Below are 25,534 nucleotides of genomic sequence, written 5' to 3'. Positions count from 1 at the left end.
CAGAAATTCTTCCTCCTGTCTTCGAGGGCCTCCCTTTATTCCCTCTGTACTATGGCTTTGCTATTGATTTCTTCTGAGATGCGTTTTTGGACTGCCTGACTTCCCCCCCCACTTCTCCTCCACTTAGTGACAAATTCGGTGTTTTGAAGATCAGGCCAGCTTGGCTAGACTAGGCTGCCAATCTTTTGGGAGAAAATCAAGATCCTTAACTGCATACCTTCCCAACCACTGGCGTGGGTATAGGAGAAAAAACAACTCACTTACCATACTGTCCTTGTAGACATCAAATACAACTAAAAAGGGAGGGGGGGGGAAAAGCATAAAGTAGGAAAAGTGAGTATCTTGGTGATGGTTAGCAATTAGATGCAAAAACTGAAAGACTCTTCATTAACAGGCTCAGTTTCAGATCCAGAATTTGAAACAGGAATTTTCCATAGAGTTACTGATATTTTGCTTAGCTAGGGGGATAACACAAGACACAAAACATAGCGTATTTTTGACCAAAACTGAGAGATGGAAGAGAAGTAGGGGAACGAAATAATAACAATGAATGTCTTATTTTCTTTCTGATATTATTTTTTTTGCTCTCTCTCTCTCTCTCTCATTTTTCTGAAATGGTATAGGGTTTCCTGCCTTAGCAGGGGGTTGGACTAGATGACCTCCAAGGTCCCTTCCAACAACTACTACTACTTCTTCTTCTTCTCCTTCTCCTTCTTCTTCTTCTTCTTATTATATTATTATTATTATCAGCCTTGGTGGAGCAGTGGGCTAATGCCTCCTTAAGTAACACCAGCTGCCTGCAATTAGTGCAGGTTCGCATCCCACCAGGCTCAAGGTTGACTCAGCCTTCCATCCTTCCCAGGTAGGTAAAATGAGGACCCAGATTGATGGGGGCAATAAGCTGACTTTGTAATAATGCCGCTTGGGGGTGTGTGTGAAAGCCCTAATAAGCAGGCATATACATAGAATGAAGGCTACTGCTAAGCTTGTAAGCCGCCCTGAGTCTTCGGAGAAGGGCGGGATATAAATGGAATTAAATATATATATATATAGTCATGCCGGCCACATGACCACGGAGATGTCCTCGGACAAGCGCTGGCTCTTCAGCTTTGAAACGGAGATGAGCACCGGCCCCTAGAGTCGGAAACGACTAGCACGCATGTGCGGGGGAACCTTTACCTTTACCTTATATATATATAATTATTATTATTATTATTATTACTATTACTATTACTATTATTCTTTTCTTCCTTGTTATGCCTTCTTTCTCGTCCTCTCCAACTGAAGAGAAGGCACAAGTATTTCCTATCAGAGGCCAAGGGATGGATGGATAGGTAACATTTTAAGAAGAAGTGTGTAAATTGAAAATGAGTAAGCAAAAACAAACAAACAAACAAAGGGTAAAAGCTTCAAGTAAGTTTAAAGTTATCTTTTAACTTATTTTAAATTTCTAAAACGATTTTAAATTTTAACTATCTTTAAATTAAAGCTGATTACAGGCAGTCCTTGACTTAACAACTGCAACTGGGCCCAAAAATTTATATTGTCAAATGAAACGACTTTTCTTGCCGCACTTGCTAAGGGAATCACTGCAGTTGTTAAGTTAGCAACACGGTTGTTAAGTGAATCTGGCTTCCCCATAGTCAGAAGGCCGCAAAAGGGGATCACACGACCCCCCAGGATGCTGCAACGGTCATAAGTATGAATCAGTAGCCAAGCATCTGAATTTTGATCTCGTGATCATGGGGATGCTGCAAAGGCCGTAAGTGTGAAAAACAATCATAAGTCACATTTTTCAGTGCCGTTGCAACTTTGAACCAGGGGTAGGCAACCTTGGCTCTTTTATGACTCGTGGACTTCAACTCCCAGAATTCCTGAGCCACCACGGCTCAGCTTGGAATCCTCTCCCTTTCCCCTCAGCGTGGCTGGCTCAGGAATTCTGGGAGTTGAAGTCCACGAGTCATAAAAGAGCCAAGGTTGCCTACCCCTTCACGAAACAAACTGCTGTAAGTCAAGTTCAAAGTTACAACGGCACTGAAAAACGTGACCTATGATGTTTTTTTTACAGTTACGACCTTTGCAGCAGCCCCCCCTCAAAAAAAAACCTGTTCTAGATTGAGGACTACCTGTAATTTAAATTGTAAACTGTTTAAATTAAAATTACTCGCATCGTCAAAAGGTTAACCGAGTAAATCGCTCTTCTGTCTTAATAGCATAACGTCTTCTGCTTCGTTTTAATGTTAAGAAATTCTGAATGTAAATTTTACTTTTCAAAAATGAACAGGGCTTTTTTTTCCCCCCTCCCTGAATGGAATGTAAGACCCCCTAGAATGCTTGGCCCCAGACCATTACACTTAGAACAATAGAGAATAATAACAGTTGGTAGGGACCTCAGAGGTCTTCTAGTCCAGCCCCCTGCTCAAGCAGGAGACCCTGTACCACTTCACATAAATGGTGACTAACTTGGTGAAGGACAAGCCTACCGGATTTCCTGAGTCTAGTGCTAGACACAGATAGGTTTCTCACCCGAGAATGGGGTGTCAATCAAACGTATCAAGATCTGATCTGTCTACATTTATTTGTTCAACTGGTTACATTCATTTGCTGTCTACCTTGGCCTAGGGCTGCTCTAGGCTACTCTAGAAACACGAAAGGCAGGCAAACGGAAGTAAAATAACAGAACAATAAAATAAACGATGACAAAGGAACACAATGAGAATAAATACATCAATATGATAACCAATATCGTATTGGAATTTCTCCTCCCCAAATTAGGGTGGAACAGTCAGTTCCTCCTAAGGCTGATTCAATACCCTTCTCAAGGCCAAGAAGTGAACAGGAAAAAAAGAGAGCAGAGATGATGTAGCCCGTATTGTGATTTTTTTTTCTCCCCCAAAGCCCCTGAGAAGGCCAGACAAGAAGCAATAGATGGAAACTCATCAAGGAAAAAAGCAACCTAGAACTAAGGAGAAATTTCCTGAAAGTTAGAACAATTAATCAGTGGAATGGCTTCCCTCCAGAGGTTACGGGTGCTCCAATAATGGAAGTTTTGAAGAAGAGATTGAACAGCCCTTTGTCTGAAATAGGGCTTCCTGCTTCAGCAGGGGGTTGGACTAGAGGACCTCCAAGGTCCCTTCCAACTTAGTTATTCTGTGATGATTTTAGCTTCTATCCTCAGCTGCTTGGGTGTCCGCGGATAAAAATAATTCCCAACTAAATGAGCTATTTACTGTATGTGGTTCGACTTCCATCCGTGCTTCTGCTTTTGCAGGACTTCAGCAGAAAACAACCAGCCAAATCGGCAAGGGGCGAGTGGATAAATTGACCAAGGGCATTGCTTGAAAGAGAAGCTTGCAGTTATTAGAAAATACCGGCCTCTTATTCAAATTAAAAGGATACTCACAATCTTCATCCAAAAACTTATACTGTATGTGTTTATTGAAAAAATCCTGTATGCATCTGCAAATCTCCTCTTTCTGTTTAGCGATGTGTTCATAGTACTGAGTGTAGTCCCGCTGAGATATCCCTGGATGAAAAATTGTATTTGTTGTAATTTTTACTACAGTGGCATTATAATAAAATTAGAATTAAAGCATAGTGAGAGAACAACGGCCCCAATGGTACTTACTGCACTGCTTTTGTTGATAAATAAATAAAAAACCCTGAACCTGCTTAGATCTTATTTATTCTAATTAATTACAGTCATGGCTGAAATTGTTGGCACCCCAGAATTTTTTTTCAGAAAATCAAGTATTTCTCACAGAAAAGTATTGCAGGAACACGTGTTTTGCTATACACAGATTTATTCCCTTTGTGTGTATTGGAACACAACAAAAAAAGGGAGGAAAAAAAGCAAATTGGACATAATGTCAAACAAAACTCCAAAACGGAAAAATTTCTGGAGTGCCAACAATTTCGGCCATGACTGTACATTTTGAAAGGCGCCAAACATTCCCCTTACAGCATGGTAACGAATAGGCATTTCAAATTACTTGCTAAGGCAAACGAACCCTGCTAAACACAAAGTCAAAAGGAAAAACAGCCCAATTAAGGAAAAGAAGACTTTCTCCAATTAAAAAATACGGCTGGTCCTCAGCTTACGACAGTTCGTTTAGTGACCATTCGGAGTTACAACGCCACTGAGTGACTTATGACCGTTTTTCACACTTACGACCGTTGCAGCCTCCCCACGGTCATGTGATCAGAATCCAGTCGCTTGGCAATTAAGTCGTATTTATGATGGTTGCAGAGTCCCGGGGTCATGTGATCCCCTTTTGCAGCCTTTTGACCAGCAAAATCAATGGGGAAGCCAAATTCACTTAATAAATGTGTTGCTAACTTAATGACTGCAGTGACAGAACAGCTGGTGAGGAAGGTTGTAAAATGGGGCTAAACTCACTTAAGAATTGTCTTGCTTAGCAACAGAAATTTGGGGTTCAATTGTGGTCATAAGTCTAAGACTATGATAAGGCTATGATAAAGCTAAGATGTGATAAGGCTGTGATAAGGCTGTGATAAGGCTATGATAAGGCTGTGATAAGGCTATGATAAGGCTGTGATATGGCTGTGATAAGGCTGTGATAAGGCTGTGATAAGGCTTTGATAAGGCTATGATAAGGCTTTGATAAGGCTGTGATAAGGCTATGATAAGGCTGTGATATGGCTGTGATAAGGCTGTGATAAGGCTTTGATAAGGCTGTGATAAGGTTATGATAAAACTATAAAGACTACGGTATGATAAGACTACCTGCACCATGCTTAATTGCGTAAATGGCCCAGTTATTAATATAGTATAAAACACTAATTTTATTTCAATGAATCAAAGGATTTTAAAATGCAACTTGTAACTTAATAGATAACTTCTTGATCCAATCTGGGTTGGTCACTGGAACCAATGGTGACCGACCCAGATTGGATCCTGCAACATTATCCTGGGATACGTATATTCGCTTTCATTCATAACTTCTTGAATTTCATTTATCTTACGATACTGACTGTCTCCATCATATGTGCATCATATTACTATGTGGTTGTTGTTTCTTTCATACATCTTTACTGCTGCTATCCTTGTATTTCATGCCGTGTGCTAAGTAAATAAATAAGCCAGGCATATCCGGGTAGAAAATATGTTGAGGTCACCTCTGCCCTATTTGAAATCTTGATAAGTAACAATATTTTAGGACAGAAACTCAGGGTGCAAGCTCTGCAGATATTTCAAATCAGAGGTCTTTTGACAAGACCCAGGAATGTTAGGAAAACTAAATTTCTTTCTGTTATGCCAGAAGCAACCGTGCAAACTCCAGATTTCAAAGCTGAACTAGTGAGCTGTGAGCCAAAAAAGCAAGGCAACTTGTAGTTTAAAAAAACAGATGTAGTAAAGAACATATATTAAGTCCTCAGATAATGCATAAATATTAAGATCCAATGAGATTCCAGGATGGTATTTCACGTTATTAATTTTTTGAGCTGTTTGGACCGTTGTGGGAAAAACTCGATGGAAATAAAATGATTGTGACTTATTAACAGGACACGGACAAAAAGAGTCATGGCCAAAATTTAATATGCAGTCTTACCTGTGAAATGCAGGAGAGTTACAATAAAAATATCTAGAAAAGCTTTAGACACAGCAGAGGATGAATGAGCTTTTACTGATAAACTCACCAATAAGTTTGTTTTCCTTCACGAAGCACCTGAATTCTGCCCCTGGAATCAATTCACACCATTTTCGGAGGACAAGCTAAGGGAAGGGAGACAAAATTCTGATTAGCTGGCATGGGAAAAAAACCCAACCCATTTTCATCTCAAGGGGTAATTAAGAAATTGCAAAATGTCTAAAACGAAGAGGCTCTCTTATAAGGCTGACCTTGTGATCTTCAACTTCTGAAAGAAGCCTTGATGAGGTCAGGCATGGAATGAAGCTACCAAGCAAATGATATGAATTGTGGAATGCATTTAACTTCTACTTATTTATTTTACTAGGCTTACAGGCTGGTCTAATCTAGTAGTGAATCTGAGAGGTTTGCAATCCTATTATACTTAAGCAAAGTTAAAATTATGAGGATAACAAAACCAATAATAATGACATCAACAAACTCCCAATAATCACGGTGTGATGGGCAGTCTCCAATTTTCATCTCTCTCTCTCCCTCTCTCTCTCTCCATCCATCCATCCATATATCCATCCATCTCTCTATTATAGCTATTCTCTCTCTCTCCATCCATCCATCTCTCTATAGTTATTCTCTCTCCATCCATCCATCCATCTATCCATCCCTCTAGCTTAGCTATTCTCTATTCATCCATCCATCTCTCTATTATAGCTATTTTCTCTCCATCCATCCATCCCTCTAGCTATTATAGCTATTCTCTTTCCATCCATCCATCCATCCCTCTAGCTATTATAGCTATTCTCTCTCTCCATCCATACATCCATCTCTCTAGCTTAGCTATTCTCTCTATTCATCCACCCATCTCTCTATTATAGCTATTTTCTCTCCATCCATCCATCCCTCTAGCTATTATAGCTATTCTCTTTCCATCCATCCATCCATCCCTCTAGCTATTATAGCTATTCTCTCTCTCCATCCATACATCCATCTCTCTAGCTTAGCTATTCTCTCTATTCATCCACCCATCTCTCTATTATAGCTATTTTCTCTCCATCCATCCATCCCTTTAGCTATTATAGCTATTCCCTCTCTATTCATCCATCCATCCATCCCTCTAGCTATTATAGCTATTCTCTTTCCATCCATCCATCCATCCCTCTAGCTATTATAGCTATTCTCTCTCCATCCATCTATCCATCTATCCATCCATCCATCTCTCTAGCTATTATAGCTATTCTCTCTCTATTCATCCATCCATCCATCCATCCATCCATCCATCCATCCATCCATCCATCTCTCTAGCTATTATAGCTATTCTCTCTCCCTCCATACTGGTCATCCAGAAAATCCTTCTGCCTAATCCACTCCCCCAAAATCCAACGTTCCCAACTGCTCAAGATCAAACTCAAGTTGATTTTCTCTCAAATATCTTCCCTCCATTTGACCTAGTTAAAACAAAACAACAACAACAACACAACCCACCAGATGTTTGCTTAGATGTTTTACATGGAACTAGCAAAGTCAGAGAACCGAACCGATTTGTGTGCATTTAATTTATTTTTGTCCTGTGGAACTTGACGTGGAAGGGACGTTTTTGTGCTGGGTTCAAAATGCGAGCCTAAGAGGAGTAGCTGTCACTTACTTACTTCATAATCCAAAGAAGGGTCAGGGGAATCATCGTTGCAATGGATAAACCTAGAGAGGAAGAAACAGACCTGATAAGATTTGCAAATTTGTCTTTAACAGCAACAGGTACAAGCAACCCATCCTGAGAGGATCCTCAGTGACGCAACCAGCACTTGCTCACAGTGTCAATAAGTAAACAATCAAATCAGCTGATGAGAACAAACCCCACCCACCCCTTCTAGCACTGATGATGTTCCTTAGTTCGATAATGAAACGTCTGCAAGAAAACAACCAGGCACAGAGAGTTCCTCCTCCTCACCGCAAACTCCCTTCCTTTCTACCACTGATGATGTTCCCTAGTTGGGTCATGAAACGTCTGCAAGGAAACAACCAATCTCAGAGAGAATGAAAGACCCCCCACAGTCCTACTCCTCTCCACACACTCTAAAATTGAAGATGTTATCTAGTCAGGTAATGAAAGGCTTGGAAGAAAACAACCAAGCTCAGAGAGCACCCAGGACGCCCCCACAGTTCTCCTCCTCCTCCTCCTCCTCTCCGCAAACCCCACTCTCTTCTAGGACTGATGAAGTTCCCTAGTTAGGTAAGGAAATGTCTCAGAGAGCACCAAGGACCCCACAGTTCAAATCTCTGAGCAAACCCCCACCCTCCCTTCTAGCACTGATGATGTTCCCTAGTTGGGTCATGAAACGTCTGCAAGAAAACAACCAAGATCAGAGAGAATGAAAGACCCCCCACAGTCCTACTCCTCTCCACACACTCTAAAATTGAAGATGTTATCTAGTCAGGTAATGAAAGGCTTGGAAGAAAACAACCAAGCTCAGAGAGCACCCAGGACGCCCCCACAGTTCTCCTCCTCCTCCTCCTCTCCGCAAACCCCACTCTCTTCTAGGACTGATGAAGTTCCCTAGTTAGGTAAGGAAATGTCTCAGAGAGCACCAAGGACCCCACAGTTCAAATCTCTGAGCAAACCCCCACCCTCCCTTCTAGCACTGATGATGTTCCCTAGTTGGGTCATGAAACGTCTGCAAGGAAACCACCAAGGTCAGAAAGCACCAAGGACCCCTCATTTCAACTCCGAGCTACAAATATTCTTTTCCATCGGACCTACTCCATCAAGTGTCTTGCCTCTTGCAAAAACAACTTAATCGATTTATTGGCTAACATTTATAGCCCACCGAACTGCAGACACACCACAGCTGACTCTCCCTGGGGAGGATCATCAAAACATAAATACAGGGAGGAGGGGGAAAACAGGGTCTAAGAGCTAGAGGCGATCCACAGTTGCAGATCCTAATCTCCAAATACTCCTTTGAAGTGGAGAGGACTGGAGGGTATTTGTGATGGGTTCCCGATGAATTTATGGGGCAGAATATTACAACAGTGTGGGTCAGCTGTCCCCAAAGCCTGCATCTTCTTGGTTCAATCTCCCTTAATTTGCCATTCCTTTGTGGTCCAAGTAGAGAAGAATAGAATAGAGCTGGAAGGGACCTTGGAGGTCTTCTAGTCCAGCCCCCTGCTCAAGCAGGAGAACCTATAGTACCATCTCAGACACGTGACTGTCCAGTCTCTTCTTAAAGATCTCCAGTGATGGGGCGCCCACGATTTCTGAAGGCAAAGCTGTTCCACTGGTGGATTGTCCTCACCGTCAGGAAGTTTCTCCTTAATTCCAGGTTGCTTCTTTATATGCATTAGATTTGAAATAAACGGTAAAGGGTATCCTATTTGAGCAGGGGGTCGGACTAGAAGACCTCCAAGATCCCTTCCAACTCTGTCATTTTGTTATTCTGTTAAATATCTTTAAAACAGTGGAAGAATAAAGACTCACACTTCTCAGCTTCCAATCTGGTGCTACTTAACTTGACATTGTTAAAGGGAAAACTTTGCTCTTTTTATGCTGTACAGGCAAACCTTGATTTATGACAATGGAACCCAACACGCTAAGCAAGACATTTGCTAAGCGATTTTTGCTCCATTTTACGACCTTTCCCGCCACAGTTCTTAAGTGAATCCCTGAAGTTGTTAAGTTAACAACACGGCTGTTGAGAGTGAAACTGGATTCCCCTCCCCACCCCACCCCACCCCCGTTGACATTGCTTGTCAGGAGGTCACAAAAGGGGATCACGTGACCCTGGCACACTGCGACTGTCATGAATACGAGCCAGTTGCCAATTATCCGAATGTTGATCCCGTGATTGCAACGGTCGTCTGTGTGAAAAACGGTCACAAGTCCCTTTTTTTCATTGCCGTGGTGACTTCGAACGGTCACTAAACAAATGATGGTAAATTGAGGAGTAGAATCTCTCCCAGTTTTCCATTTCCATCGTATTTTATTGGCACTATTAAATCATCGAAAGTTTACCCTGTAGAATGAACAGAGCCCGTGGGCTTTTCCTTCTATCGTTTTAATCTATAAACCTATTTGTGGAACTGAATAAAGAATGAAGCCAATTTTCACCTGTTCAGCACTTTCCTTCCTTGTGCCCAATTAACATTTACCATTTTCACTTCCTGGGGTTTATTCAGCATTTAATCAATACCAAAACGAATGAATGGTTAACCGGATCAGGATGTCTGTTTATTTCAGTGCTCCATCACTGGAGATTTTTTTTTTAAAGAAGAGACTGGACAGTCACTTGTCTGAAATGCCACAGGGTCTCCCTGCTTGTGCAGGGGGATAGACTAGAAGACCTCCAGGGTCCCTTTCCAGCTCTATTCTGATTGACTGAATCTCCCACTGTCTAATTTCCCATTTACAGTTTAATTTTCTTTTTGCCAGTAACCAGTGTTAACTTCCAGTTTCTGGCAGGAAAAAGAAAAAAAACGAAAAAAAACAGTGTGGACAATAGATTCACTTAACTTATTAAGGGTCTTCTCTTAATAACCTGCAGCTTTTGTTTAATGGCTGCCACAAAAAAATATATATGCTAAAATCAGGTCAATCACCTGGATGCCTTGACTTGTGACGATCATGCTGTAAAGCAGAAAGGCCAGAGTCCGTTACTGTCGTAAGTCAAGGACCACCTGTAGGAACGTTTTGCATTTAGGAAGAGAGACCATTTTTGGGGGGATAATACCAAACCGCTCAACCTAGCAAGGAAGGTTTGCCCACGCAATTGCATCTGCCAACCTGACTTTTTAACATGTCCCTCCACAAGCTGCCATGGGATAAACAGGGAAATAACCTACAGGGCAAACAACTAATAACAACAAATTCAGATTGAATCCAATTTTTCAGAGCTTGGGACACAAGAAGAAAACCTCCCTCTTCAAAGGGCAATGTTCTGTACCAGCCTGCTACCAGCCCTGCAGAAAAGGCAGGGACAAGCCCTTTTACAAGAAGGCAAGAGGCTGGAATTAAGCCTGCCAAATTTATTAATACAAAAACAAATGGAACAAAACACGAACCAAGAAACAGGAGCTTTTCAAGCGGTTGCCTTCAGCAAACCAGCCCTCCCACGCATTCCCCTTTTATACAGTTCAGGGCATGGCTTCTCTCTGCCTCCTTCCGAGGTGCCCCATTGCCTTCCTCTGTTTACTCCTGATTGACTGCCTCCTGCGTCGGGCATCCTTGAACAGGGCCAGCTGTGGGTCATCTTCATCCACGCTGTCAGGCTCACACAGCTGGGTCTCCGTCGTGACCAGGTGGGAGGGGCCTGGCTGAGGGCTCTCATCAGCAAGATCTTCAATCCCCTCAGCAACCTCTCCAACACCCCCCTCCTCCTCCTCTGAGTCGTCCGACCCAACTGCCGAACCCACAGGCTGACCCTGAATCACAACAGGCAAATCCATTGCCACTACTTACGGCTGAGTGAAGTCACGAGTGATGAAATCCGAACTCTTGAAAAGCAGGAAGATATCGCTGAGGCTGTTGCACTTCAGGGAATTATTCATAGCGATCCAGTAGGCATCCTAAAGAAAACAGATTTATTCCAGACACGCATTTAACGGTCTATTTCAGGCTAGTATTTCCACAGGTGAAAACACCACGAAATCGGAGCTTTGCGGTCCAGTTTCCAAAAACTGCTTTGGAGTGTGCGAGAGTGCAAGCAACGCTTGTGGGTGCAAGCAACACTGAAAGGAATTGTGCCTTTTTCTCTTTGTGGGAACTGGGTGATTACAGGCAGTCCTCAACTTACTAATGCTTGTTTAGTGACCGTTCAAAGTCACATCACTGAAAAAGGGACTTATGACCATTTTTCACACGTACGGCCATGACAGCCTCCCCCATCATGACGTGATCATAATTCAGACTCTTAGCAAGCAACTGTCAGGACCCACCCCAAACCACGTCTTAGGAAGACAAAAACTCTTGGAGTCAGGTTTTTAGTCCAAAAGAAATCTTTACTATGACATGCTCGGTTGTAGGAAATGAGACAGGGCTTAATGGTTCCACGATGTAAACCCTTATAAAGAGTTCCCGGTTTAACCCCCCTTAATCCCCATTTGGTCAGTCCCCCCATCCTTCCTCTCGTATCATCCATCTCGTGGGAAAAAGGAAGTTAGGACCCTTTTGTTTATTGCTGTCTACCGTGACAAAAGCCAGATGCTAGCCCCCCCTTTTGTTTCCCCAGTTCAAAAGGCTTCTCCTTTCCTTTGAAATGCCTATTGCCGGTTCAATACACATCTGTCCTCTTCTCTTCAGGAGATGGCAGAATCCATGGGATATGTTTGAAACATTCCATTTATGAATATGATACGTTGCAATGTCCTGGGGTCATGTGATCTCCTTTTGCAAGTCTGGGGAAGCCAGATTCACTTAGCGGCTGTGTTACTAATTTAATAACTGCAGTGGTTCGACTTCTGACCATTCGTTTAGCAACCATTCAGAGATACAACACTGCAAATGACAACACCAAGCTGGCAGGAATAGCCAACACTCCAGAAGACAGGCTTAAGATACGGGAGGATCTGGACAGACTCGAACACTGGGCACTATGTAACAAAATGAAATTCAATGGTGAAAAAAGTAAGGTTCTACATTTAGGCAAGAAAAATCAAATGCACAGGTACAATGTAAGTGGTACCGTGCTCAATAGTAGTAACTGTGAGAGAGATCTCGGAGTCCTAGTGGACAATCCCTTAACTATGAGCCAGCCGTGAGCTGCAGCTGCCAAAAAAGCCAACTCAGTGCTAGGCTGCATTAACAGAGAATCCAGATCACGTGAAGTGTTACTACCACTTTACAAGGCCTTGGTAAGGCCACACTTGGAATACTGCATCCAGTTTTGGTCACCACGATGTAAAAAATATGTTCAGACTCTGGAAAGAGTACAGAGAGGAGCAACAAAGATGATTAGGGGACTGGAGACTAAAACATATAAGGAAGAGCTGCTAGAATTGGGTATGTCTAGTTTAATGAAGAGAAGGACGAGGGGGGACATGATAGCAAGTCTTCCAATATCTCAGGGGCTGCCCCTAAGAAGAGGGAGTCAAGCTATTCTCCAAAGCACCTGAAGGCAGGACAAGAAGCAACGGGTGGAAACTAATCCAAGAGAGAAGCAACCTAGAACTAAAGAGGAACTTCCTCACAGTCAGAACAATTAACCAGTGGAACAATCTGCCTCCAGAAGCAGTGAATGCTTCAACACTGGAAGTTTTTAAGAAGAGACTGGACAGCCATTTGTCTGAAATGGTATAGGTCAGTGGTGGCGAACCTTTGGCACGCGTGCCAGAGGCGGCTCTCAGAGCCCTCCCTGTTGGCACATGCGCCACTGCCACCAGCAGCAGGTCCATCAGGCCGTCACCGAAACCCAGAGCAGGAGCCCCACCATGCACAAAGGAGGTGAAGCTCGAGTAGAGGTGGTAGAGCAGAGGTCACCAACCATTGTCAATTGGTGAACTGGAAGCATTTTACATGCGTGCATGCGCGCATGGGGCCACGAGCACGCACATGCTGCAAATTTTTTATTTTATTTTTTATTTTAATTCCATTTATATCCCGCCCTTCTCTGAAGACTCAGGGCGGCTTACAAGCTTAGCAGTAGTGATACTCACTAGCCCTGCCCCGTTCTTGCATGGTGCAGTGCCTTGTATCTGCACCCCGTGGCGCGGCAGCAGCCATTTTGGCGCCTTGCAGCACGGTGGGCCATTTTGGCGCCCCCAGTTTTTGAGTGCCAGAGGCGGCACTCAGAGGTGCCTCCCTGCCCGCCCCCCCCCCCAGGGCACCACAATGTTGATGCGGCCCTGGCACTTTGTGATAAATAAGTGGGTTTGGGGTTGCGGTTTGGGCACTCGGTCTCTAAAAGTTTCGCCATCATTGGTATAGGTTCTCCTGCTTGAGCAGGGGGTTGGACTAGATGACTTCCAAGGTCCCTTCCAACATCATCATCATCATCATCACCAATCCTCGCACTTATGACCGTTGCAGCATCCCCATAGTCATGGGATCAAAATTCAGATGCTTGGCAAGTGAGTCATTTTTATGACGGTTGCAATGTCCCGGGGTCACGTGCAGGATTCACCTAAGAACTGCAGTGATTCGCTTAACAACCGTGGCATAGAAGGTTGCCAAACTGGGTATAATTCATTTAACAACTTCCTTGATTGGCCACAGAAATTCAGCTCATTACTGTAGTTGTTAAGTCAAAGGATTTACCTACGCTGGAAGTTCGTATCTAGATTTGTCTGCAAGAGAAACAGAGCGATGTGTCCTTGTTCAAGGCTTAACAAAATTCACCCCGAGCAACTTCAGTGAAAAACAGAGAGTTCAAACGCATTAAAAAAAAAAAAACTAGAGGAGATTGGATTAAAATATGATGGTGTTGGATTCTTTGGAAGCAGCTCTCATTACCGCTTTTGCAAGGAACAGCACTTGATGTAGTGCAATAAAGCTAACAATTTAAAGAGCAAAGAAAAAGCAACCTGCTTGTTTATAGACATTACCAAAAACTCAGCAAGTGCCCACTTAGTCCTTTCAAGGCCCGATGTTATTTGTGCTCTCTCAAAATTTATTCCCCCTGAAGGCAATCAGGCTCCCATCTAAAGGAGCTTTGGACGGTACCCTTCAGGCCAAATTAATTGCCCAATTTCTTTAGAAGTCTCTGTTCTACATGGCAATAACTCATTCGGGAGGCTGTTAAAGAGGCCAAACTTTTAAGCTTTCCCCGAAAGCTCATTAATGCCGCTGAGAATGTACAAGGCTTTCTTCAAGACCAGCTGATTTATGCTTGCCTCTATGGTAAATTGAGATTGCGGCAGATTAGCGCAGCTGGGTCCTTTTGAACGACACAAGGGATAGCACCATTGTGGCATAATCCATCTGATGTTAAGTTTCTTTTAATGTGGGGCAGAGGGAGAATTTTCCCAAAGGAAAGGCCTACAGGGATAGGCAACCTTGGCTCTTTTATGACTTGTGGACTTCAATTCCCAGAATTCCTGAGCCAGCCACGCTGAGGGGAAAGGGAGAGGTTTCCATGCTGGCTCAGGAATTCTGGGAGCTGAAGTCCACGAGTCATAAAAGAGCCAAGGTTGCCTACCCCTGGCCTAGGCCTAGGCCGCTTTATGACTCGTGGACTTCAACTCCCAGAACTCCTGAGCCAGCCACGCTGAGGGGAAAGGGAGAGGTTTCCAAGCTGAGCCATGCTGGCTCAGGAATTCTGGGAGTTGAAGTCCACGAGTCATAAAACAGCCAAGGTTGCCTATCCCTGGCCTAGGCCGCTTTATGACTCGTGGACTTCAACTCCCAGAATTCCTGAGCCAGCCACGCTGAGGGGAAAGGGAGAGGTTTCCAAGCTGAGCCATGCTGGCTCAGGAATTCTGGGAGTTGAAGTCCACGAGTCATAAAAGAGCCAAGGTTGCCTACCCCTGGCCTAAAACTTTTTTTTTTCTTTTTTAAAGTCTGCTTCAAAATTCTTTCCTGAGGAACTTTCTTGAACAGTTGAAATGCATCTTGTACATTTAAGCACGGGTAATCCTAGACCAAGGGTCAGCAACCTGAAACAGTGAAAGAGCCACTCAGAACCGGTTCCCTCGCAAAAGGGAAAACTGGGAGCCGCAAAAAAATGTGTGCACGTGCGCATACATGCGTGCATGCGCAGAACAGGGTTTGACTGAAGAGCGGAGCCAATGCGAGATATGCACCTACCCTGCATATTTGAATTGATTGGTTGAACTTTTTTAGTCCCACTTTTTTTTTTTGGACTGCACATGGCAGAGGACTGGGAGCCGCAGGAGACGGCTGAAAGAGCCACATGCGGCTCCGGAGCCACGGGTTGCAGACCTGTGTCCTAGACTTACAATCACAGCTGAGCCCAAAACGTTTGCTGGTGAGGCATTTGTTAAGTGAGTTTTGCCCCATTTTACCCCCTTTCACGCCACGGATTGTTGGTAAGGGAAACACTGCGGTTGCTTAAGTTGGTAGTAAGGTTGTTAAATGAATCCAGCTTCCCCACTGACTTTGCTCGCCAGAAGGTCGCAAAAGGGGGATCACGTGACCCTGGGACCCTGCAGACCATCATAAGTACGAGTCAGTTGCCAAGCTTCTGAATTTTGATCACGTGACCCCAGGACTCTGTGACAGTCATAAATAGGAGTCAGTTGCCAAGCGTCTGAATTTTGATCATGTGACCCCAGGGTGCTGCGACCGTCATAACTACGAGTCAGTTGCCAAGCATCTGAATTTTGATCACATGACCATGGGGAAGCTGCAATGGTCTTAAGTGTGAAAACGGTCATAAGTCGCTTTTTTTCATAAGTCGCCACTGTAACTTTGAAGGGTCACTAAACAAACTGTTGGAAGTCAAGGACTATCTGTACCATCTAAAAATGAAGTCTCCTATTGGATCCTCTATCATCCCCATGAAAAATTAATATATTGATATGGACAGGCTGGTAGATTTTTCTTCTCAAGGCCTGAATAAATCTTGACTGAGAATCTGAACAGAACTTGCAATGCAATATTTGATTCCATCTTCCTCAATTCTCAAAGACATGAGAAACGAAGTGTTCTTATATTTTCCTTCTAAAACTGCAGAAGGAATTAAATAACGTTTTTTTAAAAATGCCCAGGGATGTTTACTGCCATAAAGGTCAAAACTGAAGAAGCTTCTTGGACCAGAAGTGAAATGTTTTCAAGGGAAAAAACCAAGAAAGTCCAGTTGCCTTTTGGAAAAGCATCCCTTGGGACAAGCGTGATCTGGATGACTGAGAACCTCCACAGACATAAAGTGAAATTGAATCTTTATACCAATTTGCACTTTAATTAAATTCACATTACCCTTGGAGCACTCCAGTTAAGCTTTGGAAAAACGTTGCCTCCCAAGGAATGGATCGCCTCTTCAACTTTAAGGGAAAATTCAGGAAATTCTGGTGCCTGGAAAACCACAAAAGAGAAACCGTCTCTAGAAATAAAACCTAACACAAACAGTATTCCAGGAGAAATAACTTTGTATTGCAATTGTTGTATATAAGCCAAATGTTTATAACAACCATCTCCAGAGCAAGCTCAGCAGAGATACATTAAACAATTTAGGATCTCAAGAAATAACCCCCACCCCCAATTACTTTATTTTGTAATATTTGGATTTGAAAGTTCCGGATTTTCAAATGGTTAGCAAATTGTTAACATGCAATTAATCTGACTGAGAGATCCTTGGTGCTCTCTGAGCTTGGTTGTTTTCTTGCAGATGTTTCATTATCCAAACACCGATGTTATTATCCAGCACTGATGATGTTACCTAGTTGGGTATTGAAACGTCTGCAAGAAAACAACCAAACTCAAGACACACACACACACACCCCATTTCAACTCAGAGCTACAAATTAACCTGATTGCTAAACAAGTCATTTTAGACATTGGATGTTGCGAGATAAGTGATGTTGTGATTCAGGGTCAGCCTGTGGGTTCGGCAGTTCGGTTGGAGGACTCAGAGGAGGAGGAGGGGGGTGTTGAAGAGCTTGCTGAGGGGATTGGACAGCTTGATGAGAGCCCCCAGCAAGGCCCCTCTCATCTGGTCACGACGCAGACCCAGCTGTGTGAGCCTGACAGCGTGGATGAAGATGACCCACAGCTGGCCCTGTTCAAGGACGCCCGACGCAGGAGGCAGTCAATCAGGAGTAAACAGAGGAAGGCAATGGGGCACCTCGGAAGGAGGCACAGAGAGGCCACGCCCTGAACTGTATTTAAGGGGAATGCGTGGGAGGGCTGGTTTGCTGAAGGCAACCGCTTGGATTGTTCCTGCTTCTTAGCTCGTGTTTTATGGTTGGTGTCTTGTCTTGCTCTGTTTTATGTGAATAAATTTGGCAGGCGTAATTCCAGCCTCTTGCCGTTTGTAAAGGGGTTGTCCCTGCCTTTTCTGCAGGGCCGGTAGCAGGCTGGTACAGAACAAGTGAATGGATTTTTCACAGTGTTCTAAATACAGTACTATTCGCTTTGATCAATACGTCTGATGTCTATTTCACATTTTCTTTTAGGTACACTTGTCTGCTTTAGGAACAAGTTGCGAGCTCCTCTTTAACTGCTAACTTAGGCAAACATTCGGGGCCCGATAAAACCCAAGGAAAAGGTTTGGCATGTGCTCTTATATAACTCAGAACTTCTTAGGGCTATTGGATCTCTCGCAATGAAAAAAATAATTGAATACGGAGGGACTTACTGTGAGCGTTGCAGTATTTTCATCATCTGACCACTGAAAAAAGGAGACCAGAAGCAAGTTTATTTTCGATGGCGAATGTGACAACTGACGGCTGCTTAATTGTGGTGCACTGATAAACGTAGTTGTGAATTAAGTTCAAATCTTCACAGAGATTCTCAAGTCAACCAGGTCCCAAAGGTGCTTTTCCCAAAAGGCAACTGGACCTTTCTTTTGTTTGTTTTTTTCCCTTGAAGATTTCGCTGCTCGTCACAGAAGCTTCTTCCGTTCTGAACGGTGTGGGGAAACGGATGGATATGTATTCCTTGAACTCATCTGGTTGTTAGCTCTCTCTCTCTGAGCTCTCTGTGTTCAGATGACTGCAAGGAAGAATACAAATCCTCCCATTTTCTCCCCCATCGTTCCGTCAGAGCCGAAGAAGCTTCTCGGATGAGAAGCTCCTTTGGGAACAGGTTCAAAGCTCAAATCGTCTAATCCACAAATTAGGGTTTACAAATCACAAGGGCTGAGTTGAGTTCGTGCTGATCCACCCCCTTTAAAAAAGGGAGTCCCTCTCTAACAATCTACAATTTTGCAAACTGGAAGCCCTTTCGTTGCACTTTGTAATTTCAGGACAACTGGGATCGAATTCAACCTGTAGGTAGAAATTCCCAACATAAAGGAAAAAAAACAAAACAAAACACCCATCTCCCTAGATATCCCAACTGAGAGTGCCTCTTCTCCTTCCTTCCTTGTGGATGCTCTGGGTCCCCTTCCGCTTGGTTGACAAAAGTTTGAAAGAGATGGCCAAAAGTCAGAACTAGCCCAGGTCAAAAACATGGAGCAATGGAAAAGAGGTAAGCTGAAGACTTCCTACTGAAAAACGGGGGCTGGTGTTTCCTATCAACCAAGACCCTCCACTTGTGTAGACAGAAACCAAATTCCACAGATCTTGCAAAAGAACTCAGATCAAATCGTTTTGGAATCAACCTTAACTTCTAGTGACCTACAGAGACTCATCCGTGAAGTCTCACGACACATCATCATAAGAACAATTTTTCCATTGTAATCTTCTGCGATTTGTTATTTTTCCTACTTTAGACTACAGTCTTAAGAAGTGCTGGTGATCTCCTTGCTAAGTGCTACCTGGGCCAAACTTGCTTAGCTTTCTAGATCACACAAGGTTGTTCTGGTAGGGAAGGACCAAGAGTGTCCGCTTGAAAAAAAAAGTCTACCTTTTTTATAATTCAGCCATAACTTTAATACTTATGGAAAAGGTAAGGAATTCCAGAATGAGGGCTGATATATCAGAGACAAAGAACAGTTAGTGCAAGGGTCTTCAAACTTGGCCCTTTTATGACTTGTGGACTTCAACGCCCAGAATTCCTCAGCCAGGTAGACTGGCTGAGGAATTCTGGGAGTTGAAGTCTGCAAGTCATAAAGGGGCCATAGTTCCCCCATGCTGGCTGAGGAATTCTGGGAGTTGAAGTCCACAAGTCATAAAAGGGCCAAGTTTGAAGACCCCTGATTTAGAGTATCACAGTTTCTACAAACCACAGCTTCTTCTGCCTCTTCTTCATCGCCACCATCTTCTTGGGTTATTGTTTGGGGATCTTCTCTAAATAAAAAACCAGAAGGTGAAATCTTTGGATAATCAAATCCTAAAGTTTTAATTTTTATTAAGGTAGCCTTTATAAAATCTAATGTCCGAAAAACGTCTTTAAAGCAAACAATTCAGGAAAAACTCAAGAGGAAAGTGATCTTTCTGGCCAATTAATAGTATTTTTTCCCCAATAAAAACTATGATGTTTGTATTAAGCAGGGAATTGTTATTGTAGGAAAACACTCAGTAAGATGATCTGTATGTTTGAAATTGTGGCTTCGTCGAAGCATTTGTTTGGAAGCTGTTTCTTTCTGCCAAAGAGGTGTTGTAAACTACAGGTAGTCCTCGACTTACAATCACAATTGAGCCCAACATTTATGTTGCTGAGTGAAGCAGTTGTTAAGTGAGTTTGTCCCATTTTAGGACCTTTCTGGCCACAGTTGTTAAGTGAATCACTGCAGTTGATAAGTTAGTAAAAAGTGGTTGTTAAGTGAATCTGGCTTCCTCCACTGACTTTGCTTGTCAGAAGGTCACAAAAGGGGATCACGTGACCCTCGGGACACCGCAACCGTCGTAAGTATGAACCAGTTGCCAAGCGTCTAAATTTCGATCACGTGACCGCGGGGAGGCTACAACGGTCCTAAGTGTGAAAAACAGTTGTCAGTCACTTTTTTCAGTGCCGTTATAACTTGAAATGGTCACTAAAATGGAGGACAACCTGTACTGAGGATAGGTTTAAAAACCTTTGCGCACATTCAAATGTGCACTGCAGGTTTGAAAAATACAGGATGCTTCTCTTTGCACCTTAGAGAAGAGGTCACCGACCTTTTCACGCTGGCGGCCCGGAGGAAAAGGGAGCAACTGGAAATTTGTGCGCACGTGCACGGGAACGGGGCTGCGTGCAACCACACGGTGCTAGCGGCCCCATTTGCGCAGGCACGCAGGAGCTACCCGTGGCCACTGGCAACCACGCGCATGTTGCAAACTGGCTGTACAACTCCCGTGTCAACGCAGCTCACATCAAATGTTTTTGCTTTGACAACAGTTAAGAGATGCAACCGTTTTCTTCTTATGTTTTACTTTTAGAGTAGATGTTGCTGGGGTGAGGAACGTGCATGAGAGTTTAGTTAGACATAACTAACTAGCGTGAGAACCAAGGTTAATGAAATAAGAGATGGTAAGAATTGGCGGGCTGGAGAACTGGAGGGAGAGCCTGCATTTCAAACTAATTGGGGAATGTGATTTATGACTGTTAATTGGAGGAGGGAATTGTGCTTTGATACTATGTGCTCAGGGGAGGGGAAATCTAGTTTTTGGCTTCGATTGTGTTAGTGCCGATGCTATGCTACTCAAATAAAGATTCTTTAAGGTAAACAAGGCCTCAAAGTTCTTTGAAGAGTTTCATCTGTCGGAACCATGGCATCCCGCATGCGCTAGCAGCCCTATTTGCGCAGGCCCTAGCCCCACGTGCATGCGCGAACGGGTCTGCGGGCGCAAGTGGGAGCAGGGGTGAGTGCGCGCACTGACCAGCCTGTCCCACGGCCCGGTGGCCAGTAGGCCACAGCCCGGTAGTGGGCCACAGCCTAGGTTGGGGACCCCTGCCTTAGAGGGGTCAGCTTCCATTTCCTCAGAGATTTATTGCGACACAACATTTGACCAGGGTTGCTTTGAAAAGAATTGTATACAGTATTCATACTTTACTCCGTCATTAAAGGCGCAATGCTCCTCTCAAAGAAGACAGAAAAGCTGCCGCTGTATTTAGAAAGGTCAGCCGTACATCACTGTTTTAAAAATACATCTAAATCTTTAAGGGAGTTTTCTTACCTGCCAGAAACCACCAGCGTTCCGTCATCTAGCAAGTAATCCTTTACATTCTGTGGTATTGGAAGAATGACACTAATAGGAAAAAGGATTTTAAAATAAAATTTTTAGAAACCCCGTAATTCGGAAGGCAAGGAGAGCTACTATTTTTACACTTCATGCCAATATCTGCTGCGAGGGTAGTTCAGTTATACAGGTAGTGCTCGACTTAACATTTCGTTTAGTGACCGTTCAAAGTTACAACGGCCCTGAAAAAAAGTGACGTATGACTGTTTTTCCACAGTGATGACTTTTGCAGCCTCCCCATGGTCAAAATTCAGACGCTTGGCGACTGACTCATCTTTAGGACGGTCACAGTGTCCCGGTGTCGTGTGATGAGTCCTTCTGACAAGCAAAGTCAATGGGGGAAGCCAGATTCATGTAACAACCAGGTTCTAACTTATAAATGGCTGTGATACACTTTAACAACTGTGGCCAGAAAGGTCGTAAAATGGGGCAAAACGCACTGAAGAAATGTCTCACTTAGCAACAGAAATTCTGGGCTCAATTGTGGTTGTAAATTGAGAACTACTTGTATTAACTGTGTTGATACTGGTAATAAATCCTCATTCCAATCCTCCCCCCCCCCAAAAAAAAATTGAAAATGTGAGAGGAAAAAATAATAAAGGTGTTCGAAATGTAAAACACTACCAAAAGGGGGTTGGGCTAGAAGACCTCCGAGGTCCCTTCCAACTCTGCTATTTTGTTATTCTGTTATCATTAATCACAATTTCTCACTCTTTTTTTTTAAAAGATCAGCATTTCTTTTCTTAAAGACTCAAACAACATACAGGTAGTCCTTGCCTTATGACTGCTTGCTTAGTAACTGTTCAAATTATGACAGACTGACCGGGGAGCCAATTACGACCCAGATTCAAAGTTCCAATGAATTTTGGTTGCTCGGCAACCAGGCCACATTTACAGCCATTTGAAAATGATGGCCTGTGGTCACATGACTGCATTTCATGAAAATTTTGCCCCAAATTGGCAGTTACTTTCAGTTTTCAGCAAAACCACACCCGTAACAAACCACTGGTTTCCTTAATACTATGATATTCTCATAACGGCTGCAGCATTCGCTTAACGGCTGCTGCGCGACAAGACGGTCGTGACCTACGACCGTCTTGGATATGCTCCATTATGGCCGTAAATCGAGGACTACCTGCATTAGGTGGCTAATTCTGCTTAATTCAGCTTCATTATGAGAAGGCTTCACTTCTTCCATGTTGTTTTAAGCAAAATAACAAACAAGGCCTCTAATCTGTCCCTAAAGACTGGCTGGTTCTGTCTTGCAAACAGAAACCTTATATACAGACTATTAGAAACCTCTAAGGAATTCCCATAAGGTGTTGCAGCAGACAATCCTATAGAAATAAGCCTCTGTCTATGGACTCAGTCATCCAGGTCATGGTTGTCCCAGAAGCTTCTTCAGCTCTGACTTCAGCTCAGCTCCTTCCATTCCCCACCATGCAGTCAGAGCTGAAAAAGCTTCTGGGAGTAGAAGCAAAAATTCTTCAAAGAAAAACAAGGAAGTCCAGTTGCCTGGTGAAAAAGCACCTTTTGGGACAAGCTTTCGATCTAATTCAAGGTAGAAATTAGTCTCGGGTACCTGCGGATTGTCTGCCTCTTGAAACGAGGATACCAGGAAGAGAACTGACAATTGAGTATCTGTTCTTTCTTCATCTTTATATTCCAAATACGGCTGGCAGTTCTGCATGAAAGAAAACAATGCAACTTAACATTTGAAGACGAGTGCAGGCAACCATTTTACCCCGTTCATTAAAGGTAGAAGGACTCAATAGTGACCACTTCGTTTCTTTAACATTTTTACTAAATACTAAATATTTTACTCTGCATTGCAGGTTATCTATGGGAAGGATATATTTTAAGAAGGTCAAAGCGATAAATTGTTCTTTGTGCTGAGATTTGATTTCCCTAACTAAACAGAGAAATATCCTCAGCTTTCAGTTCTGAACATGTGTATTTAAAAATGTCAGGAATTCTTAGGCTTAAGATTCCAGCTGGGGAATTCTGGGAGTTGAAGTCCACAGATCATAGAGGGGCCATAGTTGCCCACCCTTGTTCTACAATCACAAAATGATTTGTCTCAATCCCAACCTGTCTTTCAATCCCTGCCACTATGTCAAAGCCATTCACCTAACAACTTCAACAACTTCTTCTTCTTTTTCTTTTTCTTCTTCTTCTTCTTCTTCTTCTTCTTCTTCTTCTTCTTCTTCTTCTTCTTCTTCTTCTTCTTCTTCTTCTTCTTCTTCTTCTTCTTCCCCTCCCCCCTCCTCCTCCTTTCCATTCATTCCAGAATTATGGACTTCTCAAAAAACTAAGTCTTCACACAATAGGTCCAAAATATAATTTGAGCCCAGTCATTTCTGCCTTAAGTCAGAATTCTGATTTAATGTGTTCTATGAGCCATTTGTATGAGGGGTTTTGGCTATCCATGGTTTTTCTCAGGAACCTACTCCAATATCAGAGTTCAAAAGGATCAACCCTTCTTCATTCAGACCATCATGTTGTCCCACAGATTGAGTATAAATTGGTATAAAACCCAGATTGAGCAGAAGACTTCCTAGTTCTGCAAACAGATTATACCTAGTTTTTCTATGTTTAATTTTTCCAAAGCTCATCAACCTTTGACTCCTGAGGTGATACCTTAACTGGAGATTCTCCAAAGCCTCAGCTCATCTTTGGAATTATACTATTATTTCTCCAGCTTGGAGAAAAACACCTGAGAGAAACCTAACTAAGGACTTTCTTGGTGGCTAAATGGAGGTCAAAATAGCTCAATTTCAAAGTGGTCTTTTTTCCTGAAAGGTCTTAAAACATCTGATATGATCTGTTGCTTAGGTCAACTTTGAACATACAGATGTCACTTAGTTGTTATTTTTTTCTTGTCCATAACTGATGCACAGCCCCCAAATTCACAGGAAGACAAAAACAGCTATTAATGAGCATATTATTATTTTTTGCCATTTTAATAAGCATCCTTCACATTAGTCTCAAACGATTTTCAGAACTGCCAAAAGAAATTGGCTGGTGGATTTATATCGCACAATATTAAATGTAGCGGCTCTCAGTCACATCGAAACAAGATGGGTGGCAAATAAATTTAATAATAAAATACATAAATAAGCAAGCAAGGTAAAGCACCGAGGACTATCTGAAATTATACACACATACATATATACCTATACACACACATACACAGTATATATACATAAGGTAAAGGTTCCCCCGCACATGCGTGCTAGTCGTTTCCGACTCTAGGGGCCGGTGCTCATCTCCGTTTCAAAGCCGAAGAGCCAGCGCTTGTCCGAGGACGTCTCCGTGGCCATGTGGCTGGCATGACTAGACACCAAAGGCGCACGGAACGCTGTTACCTTCCCACCGTAGTGGTCCCTATTTTTCTACTTGCGTTTTTATGTGCTTTCGAACTGCTAGGCTGGCAGAAGCTGGGACGAGTAACCAGCGCTCACTCTGTTACACGCCACTCGGGATTCGACCTGCCAAACTGCCAACCTTCTGATCAACAAGCTCAGCATCCTAACCCACCGCGTCCCTCTTATATATACCGACACACATATATTTTATAATTGTGTGTGTAAGAGTGTTTGTGTGTATGTATGTATAAATTGCTTGTGTGTGTCCAATCATGCTTGGACAATAAAAAATTCTATTTATATACATAGTCACCATCAGCTGCTTATTCACATATAATTGGCAAACCTAACACACCCCAGCACCCAACAGCAACAAGCTCTGTAATGTAGAGACGTGTACCTAGGAATACACGTGTATCCCTATGCGTTCACACACTTCCAGCAGCTTCCCCAGCCCCGCACCCGGGTTTGCTCTTCCAGCTCGCTTATTTTACCTTCTACACCATCGTCCCAGCTGCTCCTGGAGGAGCCGACCAATCAACGAGCGCAGCAGGCGGGACCTCACATATTCTCGTTCCTATTGGCTAACGGATTGTTCTTCGACTAATGGAAAGCCTGCGTGGTTAGCACTGCCCTCCAAGGAAAGCCGAAAGACTAGCTTTGTTTGGAGCTGGTAAGTGACAGGCATTTTTATTAACCAATCTGCGATAAAAAAGTATACTCTGTTAGTCATGTAGAGATAAGTTTCAGAACTTTGCAAGCGAAACTTCAGATTTATTTAACCCTGAATGTTTTGTTTCTGTTTTGAAACAGAACAAGAACATTATTTTAAGCTTTAATTCAACCAGATCT

General features: G+C 43.1%; 1 protein-coding gene across 2 annotated transcripts in view; it reads right to left on the bottom strand.

Moving 5' to 3' along the window:
* The window catches only part of CDC123 (cell division cycle 123), a 31,957-nt gene extending 6,752 nt beyond the window's left edge, over positions 1-25,205 (bottom strand). Inside the window, exons 1-11 of one of the 2 annotated variants that reach the window (XM_083366343.1) lie at positions 25,177-25,205; positions 22,897-22,998; positions 21,252-21,323; positions 19,379-19,442; positions 17,849-17,881; positions 16,471-16,566; positions 11,059-11,165; positions 7,256-7,304; positions 5,662-5,737; positions 3,404-3,526; positions 265-293 (exon numbers count right to left, since the gene is read on the bottom strand). In XM_083366343.1, the coding sequence (XP_083222469.1) occupies positions 265-293; positions 3,404-3,526; positions 5,662-5,737; positions 7,256-7,304; positions 11,059-11,165; positions 16,471-16,566; positions 17,849-17,881; positions 19,379-19,442; positions 21,252-21,323; positions 22,897-22,970 (723 nt within the window). In that variant the 5' untranslated portion in view covers positions 22,971-22,998; positions 25,177-25,205. Of the gene's footprint in view, positions 1-264; positions 294-3,403; positions 3,527-5,661; positions 5,738-7,255; positions 7,305-11,058; positions 11,166-16,470; positions 16,567-17,848; positions 17,882-19,378; positions 19,443-21,251; positions 21,324-22,896; positions 22,999-25,037; positions 25,059-25,176 lie in introns of those variants that run through there. The other variant, XM_083366344.1, reaches the window with a different exon arrangement.
* Positions 25,206-25,534: the final 329 nt, after the last annotated feature.

This window comes from Vipera ursinii (assembly GCF_947247035.1).
Source record: "Vipera ursinii genome assembly, chromosome: 6".
Taxonomy (NCBI): Eukaryota; Metazoa; Chordata; class Lepidosauria; order Squamata; family Viperidae; genus Vipera; species Vipera ursinii.
This window is presented reverse-complemented; position numbering and strand designations above follow the sequence as displayed.